General features: G+C 34.6%; 1 protein-coding gene across 2 annotated transcripts in view; it reads left to right on the forward strand.

The window, feature by feature from the left end:
* Positions 1 to 12,745, forward strand: part of ARFGEF1 (ADP ribosylation factor guanine nucleotide exchange factor 1) — a 92,572-nt gene that overhangs the window by 60,861 nt on the left and 18,966 nt on the right. The window contains exons 20-29 of one of the 2 annotated variants that reach the window (XM_062570302.1): positions 342 to 470; positions 3,806 to 3,964; positions 4,361 to 4,511; positions 7,132 to 7,222; positions 8,381 to 8,421; positions 8,507 to 8,676; positions 9,338 to 9,489; positions 9,650 to 9,822; positions 10,762 to 10,922; positions 11,555 to 11,685. In XM_062570302.1, coding sequence (XP_062426286.1) covers positions 342 to 470; positions 3,806 to 3,964; positions 4,361 to 4,511; positions 7,132 to 7,222; positions 8,381 to 8,421; positions 8,507 to 8,676; positions 9,338 to 9,489; positions 9,650 to 9,822; positions 10,762 to 10,922; positions 11,555 to 11,685 — 1,358 coding nt within the window. The remainder of the gene's footprint in view (positions 1 to 341; positions 471 to 3,805; positions 3,965 to 4,360; positions 4,512 to 7,131; positions 7,223 to 8,380; positions 8,422 to 8,506; positions 8,677 to 9,337; positions 9,490 to 9,649; positions 9,823 to 10,761; positions 10,923 to 11,554; positions 11,686 to 12,745) is intronic. The other variant, XM_062570303.1, reaches the window with a different exon arrangement.

Genomic DNA, 12,745 nt, shown 5'->3' on the forward strand with positions numbered 1-12,745 from the left:
CTTCTGTGCTACAGGGATATTTATCCAGGTAATATTAAAACTGTAATAGATATCTGACTGGCATAACTTTGGGTTTTTTTCAGCACTCTTAAGATGGTGGTTTTGTTTGGTTGCTTAAAGGGGAGGAGAGTGCTTTTGGGGGGAGTGTCTATCTGTATTACTTTGTGTCCTGCTTTGTATGTTTCATATCGTTTCTCACCATTTCTTTTTTTTGCATCAGGTAAAATCAAAGTTAATGTGAGGACTGAATTTACATTTTAGAAAGATATTGAAACTTAAGTATTTGTTGTGTTCAAATACTAATGGTTGATAATGTAACCTTTGTTTTGCATGTGTTGTAGTTGGCATGGACACCTTTCCTAGCTGCATTCAGTGTGGGTCTGCAGGACTGTGATGATACAGAAGTTGCCTCTCTGTGCTTGGAAGGTATCCGATGTGCTATCAGGATTGCTTGCATTTTCAACATTCAGGTAATATAAAAAAATTAAGATTGTGATGATACTGTGATTTATGTGTGAGGATAGGGTTAGTATGATTCTCAGTCCGTTACCTTCTTGCTGAAGCTATGTTCTGCAATACTAAGAGGCTGCCTGGTTCCAGGATTACTGGTTTGTCTCATTCTTTTTGACTGAAAATGTCTTAAATAGTGATCTTTATTTGGTAAGTTGTGATACTGATATACTGGATTTTCATTTCTCTTCGAGTGACTATATTTTTTTGGTCAAAGTACTTTCCTTTTTAGCTTTGTTATCGTGATGTTTCTTAAAATGCATCTTTCTATCCTATTTTGTAATTAAATATTATCTCTGAGAACTGTTTGAAGTATTGTCTTCAACTTCAGGGAAATGATACTATTCTGATGCTTATATAATTAGATACCATTTTATCCTTTATGTTGCTGGTACAGTGTATTAATGCATCTTGCATTAAGCAGCATGACAAGTATTCCAGATTCTGACCCTAGGAGATGGTGCTGATTAGACCTGGACATCGCTGTGTTGTTTTAGTTTTAGCTGGTTTGTCTTGAGTCCCTCCCTCACCCCATTTTCCTTCCATTTTAAACTCATAGCTAGTGAATATTCTTTTATTCTAAAACATTAGTTAATGATCTGCCATAAACTCTTTGTAAGCACAACTGAAGACATGGAGGGAAGAATTCATGTTTGCCATTGCATTATATCATGTGTATACTGGAAACATTTAAAAAAAAAACTTTATGAGAATAATTTCAAACAAAAAAGCTTGAACTATGATACTATAAGTGAATACCTTCTTTCCCTTCTCTTTTGCACTTTGATTTAGAAAATTTAGATAACTTTGTATCACTAGTGTGGTAAGGCGTATTCAGAGCTCTGATTTCAGTTAATTTAAAAAAGCAGTTTTGAGATGATGTAAGGTCTCCTTCCTCTATCTTTGCTCTTGATTTTTTTTTTCTTTTCTAGCCTGAAGCGAACTACCTCAAAGTTTGGTTAACAAGGTCTTGCCTAGGTGGCTCAAAGTGAAACCTGTAGGAATATTGGTTTCTGCAGCTGCTAGAGTTAGCCCAAGTCCTGCAGTGGCCTGCCAGGGGTGTGCAGGGAAAGGAGATGCATGTTCTTGGAGCACTGGGATCTTAGAGCAAGTATTTGAGCTAACTTAAGGATCTTCTGTAGAAGCAGGTTTCTCTTGTGCCTAACTGGTGCTGGCAGCTTCTCTGTTTGAGGTTAAAATCACTGTTTAATAACAGCTAACACTAGTTTACACACGTTGAGAGATAACAGAGGAAAGTGCAGGCTTTCAATTTTATGAAAGTTCCCAAAGCATGCAGTATAATTTAACTGTGCATGCTCACCTCTGACTACCAGAAAAACTGAAAACAAACAAAAAAACAAAACTCTTAAATTCTCTTTTTCCTTATTTATGCTTTTAATCTGAGACTGGTGCACAATCTGTTTTTTGTCTTTAAGTATCTGGAACAAGATTTGCAAATTAAGTATATCCTTTTGATGCTCATTTCATCTGTTTTTACTTTTTGGTTGATGGACACGTTGCTTAGTTGTTGTTCTCCTCTTCTACTTTGAAGGCTTAGAAGAACAGGGGATTACTTTTTATTCCACTGTATAAGACAGTGTGGAAAGGTAGCACTGCTTTTTGATAGGAGGGAAGACATTTTCTCTTATGAAAGATGCGTGACTTGTAGACTCTAGAGCCTATTTGTGTAGTGCATTTAACATGAAACTTTGTTTTTCTATGATTGTGCTTGAGTTGCTGTGCCCTTGCCAACATGCCCTGTAGTGGTACTTGGGGTAAAATATGGCAGCTGTGCTGTCTAGTCCTGTGAGATTCTGTCTTGTGGTGTTGATTTCTGTTGTGATATCTGTGTTTTCTCTATGAAACAAACATTCTTTGAGATTAAAAAGAAGTGTGTGTGTATGTGTGTGTGTGTATGTATATATATTTTATATTCAATGTTTCTAATTCAAAACTGTCTTAAACATTCAAATGGCTAAAAATAATTCATAATTGCCATTTGTTTTTCTGATTTACAACAACTTTATCAACTTCAGATCTAACAAGAAAAAACCCACTTGTGAGCTCAACTGTAATCCTGCTTTTAGCTTTGCAGTAGGTTTGTATGATACCTGAGGACTTCCCTTTGGTTTGTAGATAGACTATTTATATGCTTCAGGTAAAACACCCCCTTTTTTGTGCTATTAATGTGTTTCATCTGCCTAGATTATAGGTCAGTTGCTGTTTGCTTACTGCACAACAGTTGTTTCACAAGCTTCTGAGGTGCTCCAGACTGTGTAGATTAATTCACGTGCGTGCGAGTAGTTTTATGGGTTTGCTAGAATACATTTTTTTAGATGTATAATTTAGAATCTTTGAAAAAAAAAACACTGAAAAGGCGTTGAAGGTAAAACTACTTGAAGGTAGAATCTGCTAAGGCAATGTTTTGAGAATAGGTCTAGGTCTAATAAAATACAGAAAGTTTACCTAAGAAGAAACATTCGGGACTTTTAGCTTTTCTACTTAGTATTTACTTCCTTCAGAAACAATATCCTATTTCAAAAACAAACCAACCAAACAAAACCCACAACCTACATATTCTAGACTTTCGGACTTGACACTTCACATTCCTGAATGGAGTGAGCCTGACTCTTTGATTCCCTGGCTAACTGTAGGAAAAAGGGAAGATCCTCATTGTGAAGAAAGCTTTGGAAATTCAGTTGTATGAAGAGAAGATAAATAGCATCATCAGTAAAATTTAATGTAGTGATTTTCTTTGTGTACTAAACAAAATATTTTCTATGTAATAGTGCTATAGCCTTCAGTATTTTGATGTCTACAGTAGTTCCTTGGTTGCTAACAAGATCTTTCAAATAGTTTTTGGAGGAAGGAATTTGTTATATTGAATAGCAAAGGTGTAAGGTGTAGAGATAACATAAAGCACTTATGCATTGACTTAATTTTACCAGTTTGGTGATACACATACTTAAACTGTTAGGTACTCAGAACTGTTTTTCTGATTTGTGTTTGTCATCGAAACATATGCCAGTGAAAAGGACTTCCTGGATCATCAAGTTCAGTCATCTGCTATTACAAGCAGCTGTTAGGTAAAGCTTTTTTGTAAGTTGAATTACTCCTGTTTAGGTAGTTTTGTAATACTGATCTGCAAAATGTGATTGACTGATTCCTGAGTGGATAATATTAGGTTGAAATGTTCTATTGAAGGAAGAAAAAAATGAGATCTGTTCTATTACAAGAAAGAAACTAAGAAAATACTTATATGCAAGCCAAACCATAATTTTTCTCCCTTTTGTAGCTTGAAAGAGATGCCTATGTCCAAGCATTAGCAAGATTTACATTGCTTACAGTTAGCTCTGGTATTACTGAAATGAAGCAGAAGAATATTGACACGATTAAAACACTCATCACGGTTGCTCATACAGATGGAAACTATTTAGGAAACTCCTGGCATGAGGTACGAGAGTCATTTATTCTTAAACTTTTAAGAAAATGTGTGTACTGATTTTAAGCTCGCTAGTGTACTACTTTGTGCATGCATACATTTTCTAGATAGCATGCCAAGTATACTTCTGTACATCCATTAGATAGACTTGCACATTATGCAGCCAATTAAATTAGGAAAATGTGTCCAAATTTAAATAAATAAAATAGCAACAAACAAATACCATGGTATTTTTAAATCACTTCCAGTTTTAGTCAGAATTCTCAAAGCATTTGTCTGACCTTGAGTGTTTGGAAATCAGATTTTTTTTTTCTTTTAAAGATGTACCTTTAGAAAGATGCTTAAGAATTTGTTTGCTGTTTCAAACTACTTTTTCTTGCCAAGTAACTCCTTTACTCTCTGGATTAGATTCTGAAATGCATCAGTCAACTTGAATTGGCACAGTTAATAGGAACTGGAGTAAAACCTCGTTACATCTCAGGGACAGTGCGTGGCAGGGAAGGTTCTTTTACTGGAACAAAAGATCAGGCCCCTGATGAATTTGCAGGGCTGGGACTTGGTAAGTAATCTCAGTGTTAATTACTTCACTTGTTCAGGCACAGTTGATTAAAATCGTGTGTCTAGCTTTGACAGTGGCTATCAGGTTCAGAAATGCAACCCTAAAGTAGTCCTTTCCAAACTGCCAAACTGTATCCGCATTTGTGCCTTGTAGTTTGCTTAGACGTCACTGGAGTACTATGTTAAGTATTATTGCTAGGATGGGAGAGTGAGGAACGTGAGGAAAGGATAGGGTTTTTTTGTTTGTTTATTTTATTATTATTTTACTTTGGCTAAGTAAAAAGCCATTGAGGATTGTATGACGTGACCAGGTTTAATAATATTGCAAAGTTTGTGTCCCAAGTGCTTTACCTAACAGGCAAGTTAGTATGTGCTGATTAGATTAAACATGCTGTTACGGATGTTTGTGAGAAATTAATGCATTCAAACCACTAACGAACTGGATAAAAGGACTATAATCCAGTTAATGGACTTCTATACTATATAGAATTATCTAGTTAATTAAAAACATGTAATTCTATAAAAATGAAGCATTTTCAGTAAAAATAGACATTAGAACACCTTTGACCCTCCCAGAAAAGTATAAAGGTCCTATCTTAAATTCAAAATTGTGTTTTTGTAGGAACACAGTTAGACCTACAGGTGCAGGATATGAGGAAACTATGGAAGTGTCAAGGGGTATAACCGTGTTTGGTTGTTAAATGTCAATTTTATTTTGATGCTAGTTTCATGAGAACAACTTTAACCATAGCAAAGCAAAAGCTTTTAGTTTTACTTATGCAACATTTTTTGGTGTCACTGTAATAATTTTACTAGTTTCCCTGACCTTAGCCCTCAACCAGACCTCACTGTCTGGTTTTGTGTCCTCTTCGTAGTTTTTCTTAGCTTGCAGTCAGTCCTTTTCTTTCTGTGGTGCTCTCCTTTTGGCCTGCCTCCACATGTTCTCCTCACCCTCACCAGAGGTACTGAAGGGAAACCTTGGAAACTAATGCATCTGCCAACATCTCATATACTGAAATGCTCCTACTCCTTAATATGCATTCACGGTTTTAGCATTCCCCAGTGACCTATTCAACCGTGCTGTTTCCAAATGCTGGCAGTTTCTGTGCTGAAGTGACTAGCCTTTAAAAATTTTAAGTGTTAATAGCTCAACAGTGTAAACTGTAGTCATCTGTCTCTAAATCATATTTGTTAGACACTGGTATAGATCCACTCATAAAAATCTTTTTTTCCCTGCCAATTACATTTCTAAGGAAAATAGCCTATCTCTAAATGCATGAAAATACTTCTGTCTGAACTAAAATTCTGGAATGCTTGTTACAGTGAACACATGAAAATTTAACTACTTTTTTAATAATTTAATTGTAATCCTATAGGAAAATGCCTAACTCACTTGAATTTAGTTTTCATACACTATGTCATACACTATGTCTCATAATGCAGATATTTTAATTTTCTTTCTACAATCACTTTGAAGTATCTTTGGGAACTACCGCTTTGTAGCAATCTTCCTATGAAACTGTGTTGCTGTGAAGAACCTCTACTGCATGTACCCATATATGCAGACATATATTTTTCAGGAAAATAGTTGCTTAATTAGAGTAAGTGAATTTGCATTCTGGTGGTGCAGAAGCCTCCTCTTATAAACAAGCTTACAAAATTAGACATATGCATAAGCAGACTTATTTTTTTGCAGCATTCACAACCTCATGCTGAAGCAGTTGCTAGTTCCTTAAAAAAAAAAAAAAAAAAAAAGGAAGGTTTTAAGAAGAAAACTGCTGGCTTGCTTTGAGTCTTCTCTTTGCCCTTACCTTTGTGAAAGGCTGTCTCAGATAAACTAAATACAGGGTTGATAGCATTACCTAGAATCATAAGATTGTAAAATGTTACTTTCTACTTTGTCCTTTTTTTCTTTCTTTCTTTCTTTTTTTTAGGGGGGTGGAGGGGGGATCTGAAAGTGATGATTACCATGACTTTCAGAAAGCTGCTCACTGGGAAGTTAGGAATTTCTTAATATGAGCTTTTTCAGTTGCAAGGTACAGTTTCTAGCTTTCAAAATAAATACTTTTTTTTTTTTTTTTTTTTTTTTTTTTTTTTTACTTTTTTTTTACTTTTTTCCCTCCTCATTATTTTTAGATGGTAATTTTGCTGTACTCCAGAAGTAGCTTTAAGATAGAATTCTAGTGGAAGCTCTTCTCTATGAATGATTAAAAAGAAAACTTACCAGGATGACTTTACTCACTTGCTGCTAATGTGTGAAAAATTCTCTATCCTTTGTAATTTATTTTCAGTAGCAGAATTGCCAAAGATCCATTTAAAGATGGAAAGAGGATCCCCGTGTGCTGTTGAAATTTTCTCTATTTTATCTATTCATACAATCGCTCCAAATGTGAACTGAATAATACGGATATACAGGGACAGAGAATTTAGAGGACTTGGCACAGTATACAGCTGTTCACTGAAATGCCCTACTCATGCATGGGAAATTAACAGAATACTACTCTTACTGTGTATTAAATATATATTCAGTTATACAGGTAGTGACAAGAGTTCCCTTCTTCTTTCTCCTCCACTATTTCTCTGTTGTCTCTTATACCTTTTTCAAACTTTGTTCTCTGTAGTTGGTGGAAATGTGGATTGGAAACAGATAGCAAGTATTCAGGAATCCATTGGTGAAACAAGCTCCCAAAGTGTTGTCGTTGCTGTAGACAGGTATTGTATTATGTTTGTTGTTTGCACCTCAAGGTTTTAAAGCAGTGTTTGACCACCGCACCCTAATGATAGGAAATTACTAGTTATATGAGTATTTGGAATCACTATTCTATAAACACTACTATATATTAAAATACTGTTGTGTGTGTTTGTGTGTTTTTTTTTTTTTAATGAATTAGAAATTGTTTGTCGTAAGGAAGAGAAGGAAGATGAAGCAAGAAGCCTTCATTACAGGAGAGTTGCAAAAATGAAGATGGTACCATCTGGTGCATCTTGATTTGCTATATATAAAACATAGCAAATCTTGTTTCGCGTTTGTACAGGGAGAGTTATTGACAGACCCACTTCTACATGTAGTTACCAGCTCCTTTCTTTCCTCCAGGCTATGTGGATGGTGTCTGAAATTCCCAAAATTGTTCCAGTCTTTCTGTCTGTGAATTACATTCACGCTAACTGGAAATGATCAGGCATAATATATATCATAAAAATTCTCAGTTTATATCTTGCAATACTGATTAGACAAGAGTTTTAATGAATCTTGCTCCCTCAATACGTAAGTCAGAGCACCATTGTCCAAAAGGTTATTGAAGCTGACAATTACTGTACCAAGTGGTACCCTTCTGCAGGCACGCAGGCGCCTTCGTGATTTGAGCATAGGCAGCAGGATAGATACCAGTTCAGTAAAAGCTGCCTTATAAGAAAATCACATCAAACTACCTGGAGACTTAATGTCAAACATATAATAGCTCTTCAGCTTTGCAGTGTTTCTCCCTGCTTCATAATGGGAAGTTTTCAGGTATATGTTTGTCAAGGCAAATACAGATCATGTGCTCTACCATAGTTAAGACTTCTGTATTTGGAGCAGGGCTGAACAGCTTAAAAGGTGCTTAAGATTATGCATCTGGTGTTCATGAGTGGATAGTACTGGAAACAATGTGTATCTCCAGGCATACGTATGGGAGTGATTTTAAGTGTTTGAAATGATTGAAATCTTTCTGCTTTTATTTTCCCACACTCACTTTTTTCCACAGTTAATCTCTTTTGAACAAATAAAAGTAGCTGCGGGGGGTTATAAAAATGCACACTATGCATTTAAAAATTTTTAATTGATGCATTTTTTTTAGAAAGTGTAACAATCTCTTAAACTGCACTTTACAGGATATTTACAGGATCTACAAGATTGGATGGAAATGCTATTGGTAAGTTTTACATTTTTCTCTGTAAAAGCAGCTTTGTGATTACTTTGAGAAAAATATTAAATTAAATTCTGTGATCATTTAACAGTGGATTTCGTCCGCTGGCTTTGTGCTGTGTCTATGGATGAACTGCTGTCTGCTACCCACCCTCGAATGTTTAGTCTGCAGAAGATAGTAGAGATTTCTTATTACAACATGGGTCGAATAAGGCTACAATGGTCTAGGATCTGGGAAGTTATTGGAGATCATTTTAACAAGGTATCCCTGTTAGTTATTATACTGCTTGAATTATTAATACAGAGACATTTTATGTAGAGAGGAGTTTACATTTCTGGAAAAGAAAAAAAACACTTGTGCATATCTGAATTGTGCTGATTTTTTTTTTCTTTCTTGTTTTGAAGTATTTATACAGAAAATATCCTTTAAGTTGAAAGCCCTGTGAAAAAGTGAAGGTACACAATATAGTAAAAAGTTAAAAGCAGGGATACATATTATTAAGCTTTTTATCATGACTTGTGTGAAACTGACTGCCTTTAGGTGGTTATGTGTCCTCATTCTTTTGGGTGTTGTGAGAAGTTTTGAATATGAGGTTGATTTCTGTTACAAGTCTGAACTGACTATATATGATGTATATATTTGACATGTATTTTTAATACAGCATTTTGAAGTCTCTTAGCTTGTTTATTTTCAGGAAGCTATAAATGCTAGCATATGTAATGTGGAAAACAGTTGAAATTAGTTAGAGATTAGGAATTTGAAGTAGTGTAACGATGTGGTTTATGGAATTGGCTTGTCTTTAATTTTTTTTTAATTTTCCAGTACTGTTCAGATCTCCATTATCAAATGTAAATGCAGCTTAGGCTGAAACTGTAAGGTGGATTTCTAAAGCAAATTTACAAGTTTCTACTTGTGTTATCAGGTTGGCTGCAATCCCAATGAAGATGTAGCTATTTTTGCAGTAGACTCATTAAGGCAATTATCAATGAAGTTCTTGGAAAAGGGAGAACTTGCTAATTTCAGATTCCAGAAGGACTTTTTAAGACCATTTGAACATATAATGAAGAGAAACAGGTAATAACATAAAATTAATTGAATTGCTTGGATCATAAGCACTGACTTTTGCAATTAATGTTTCAAATTGCTTTTGTAAAATTAGTTGCTGGAGAAATATACTATTCTAATTGATTCTGTAATTTAGTTTAAACAATTACTGTTTGTTATTTTAATTTAGGTCTCCTACCATTCGAGACATGGTTGTACGGTGTATTGCACAGATGGTAAATTCTCAAGCTGCTAATATTCGCTCAGGCTGGAAAAATATTTTTTCAGTATTTCATTTGGCTGCCTCGGATCAGGACGAAAGTATAGTGGAACTTGCATTCCAAACAACAGGACACATTGTCAGTGAGTATTGATGATATTCACAGGTATTGTGAAAATGCACCTGACTCCAGAGGCTGACAAGCTTTGTTTTTTCTTTTGGATCTACAGCCTGCATTTTCACTTCTTGCTTTAAAACCTGTATTTCACACTTTTCAAACAATTCTTTGGGAAAATATTTATGAAGATAATTCAGTAAGATCATTGTCATCCATCTTCTTTTATGCCTTTCAGAATTTCTGATTATTTAAAGTGTTCTAAAGTAAAACTGAAGTCTTGCATTGTTTTACTTGCTGCATACACTTTCATTTAAGAAATTCTATTTTCAGGACTAATTTTGTGTGATCACTTTACTACTACATTGTTTGCTTATCTTTCTCCTTGCCTCTGAATTGTGTTTAGCAGAAAGTGCTGAAACAGGTGGGACTATGTTTTTACTCCATTATAATCTAGGTCTCAAGTCTTAAGTGCCATAAAGGATGTCTTATTCTCTTTCAGCCTCTGCTACTTCCTAAAGCATTTTCAGCTTTGGGACTAAGAATGTTTCATTCCTTGAATGTGATTATTTAAAATCAAGGCAACAAGACCATTTTGCTGAGGGAAGACCTTTTGGAGATGAAACTCAGCTTTAGCTAGCTCTCTTCAACTCTAATCTCGCAGACTTAATGCTATAATAAACTATCAGGGTCTCTTGTTTAATTGTAAAATTTCCCTCCTTTTGAATTCTACCTTGATTGATAGCAAATAAGTGTCTAAAATTAAAGTAGAATGACCTCTAGGTGAAATTTTATTGAACAGTCTTGTTTGAGGCTTTATTAATACTCGAAGATTTGACAGGGCAAGTCCATGAACTAGTTTCTCATGACTTCTGTTATCATTTCATAGTAAAATTTATAGATCATTTTTTAAAGCTTTCTTAGAAAATGTGACTTTTTTTTTTTCTTGTTCACACTTCTCTCCCAGCAATTGTGTTTGAAAAACACTTCCCAGCAACCATAGATTCTTTCCAGGATGCAGTTAAGTGCTTGTCTGAATTTGCCTGCAATGCAGCATTTCCAGATACCAGTATGGAAGCAATCCGTCTCATTCGCCACTGTGCAAAATATGTATCTGATAGACCTCAGGTATAGTCTGTATTCACTAAATTATAAAAGCAGTTTTGATTAAAGCACTTATAAGGAGAAAAATGACTTGTGCCAGATTTATTGGGCTTTCTTCAAGTTTCAGAGAAGAAGCTTTGAGAGTAGCACAATTTTGTTTGCTTGTTTCCTTTCCCCCCCACCTCCCCTAGTTCATCTGATGGCTAACTTTCATCAGAATTGCTAAAGATCAGCATCTAAGGATTTGTTCTCTGCTCAGAAATATTGTTAGCAGATACATAATGGCATAAGTAAAAATTCTTTGTCTCCTTAAAAGGTTGTTATAGATAATTATATTCAATGCTGCTTTTTTAGAACAGAGTAAGAGAGTCGGGCAGAACTGCAAGCAAAAACTAATGCTTGAATGCATCATCTAGTTTATTTTCAAAGTTCACTTTTCCTAATGTACTAAGCATTACTTTGAATAACAGTTGGTCTTCTCAATATTATTGCATGAATTGCCAGCTCACTTGAGGTATCATGCTATAACACTAGTACAATAGAAATAGTTATTTCCAATCCAGCTTACGTTTTGTTTTGAAGAAGCTCTCACTTACGGTTGAGGGTGGGATGTGCATGTTCGTTTAGTTTGTATAACCTTATGTTTGCTTCTAAAGGCTTTCAAGGAATACACAAGTGATGATATGAATGTAGCTCCTGAAGACAGAGTATGGGTGAGAGGATGGTTCCCAATTCTATTTGAGTTGTCCTGTATCATCAATAGATGCAAATTAGATGTAAGAACCAGGTAACAATCAGTATTTGTAATTCAAATTTTAAAAGGCTTGCTTTACACTTTTAAAGGAGAAATAACACTCTCAGTAAATGTAACCAGCCTAAGTTATATACTGGGTTTATAAAATTTAGTTATATATAGGTTATATATTTAATTTAGCTGATACCACTGTGGGAAGAGCAGATTTTTAAAAGTACCTTTTAAACAGATGCTGAAATGTAGAAATTAAGTCTGTGTTCTTCACATTTAAAATTCTTTAGTTACCTTCCATTATAATAAATACTAAAATTATCTGGCTGTAATTGCCTTATGTTAAATAGAGAAGTATTTAGTTTTCTTAAAATTAAATATTCAAACATTTTTAGCACCTATTTAGGATGAACAACCATAAAAATTTTAATTTACATTAGTGTTAGTTTTTATATATATCAGCTCTTCTCTGTTTATTATGTAAATTGTAAATTAGTCACAACAGCTTAGCTCTACACAGGGTGTCAGATGAGACAGAGGGCAATTTATACATAGAAAAGTAAAATATAAAAGTCAATTTAACTTTGGTGACATATAACAATTAGACATTATTTTGATACGATAGGTCAAGTCTAAATAAACAATGTGCACTAAATGATTTTTTTTAAATAAGGTATTAAATTGGATTAATACCCAAATCTATACTTTTCCATTGGCAGCTCTAATCTTCTCCATTCCTTTTGTCAGTATATTTAAAAATAGGATATCTGAGTCCATGACATATGTTCCCGTTAAGCATTCCAGTTTAGTGATTTGTCAGTTGACTGAGTAAGCCTCTTGTGTCACATTTGTTTTTGTTGTTGTTTGAATAAATGTAAAGTGAGTAGTGTGATGAGTAGTGTTTCGTTTGTTTTTGGTTTGGTTTTTCTTTCTTTCGTGGACCACAACAGCAAAATTCAGTTGCAGTCTTATTTTTGGTTTTAACTGAACCCTGATCCTGCCAGCCTTCCTTCCTATATCTTCCCCCTCATACTTACTTTGAGGATTTTAAAACTTTTTATACCAAGATCCACTAACTGATTGTGAATTGCAAAAATGGCTT

The sequence above is a fragment of the Rhea pennata genome, chromosome 2, assembly GCF_028389875.1.
Source record: "Rhea pennata isolate bPtePen1 chromosome 2, bPtePen1.pri, whole genome shotgun sequence".
NCBI classification, from domain to species: Eukaryota; Metazoa; Chordata; class Aves; order Rheiformes; family Rheidae; genus Rhea; species Rhea pennata.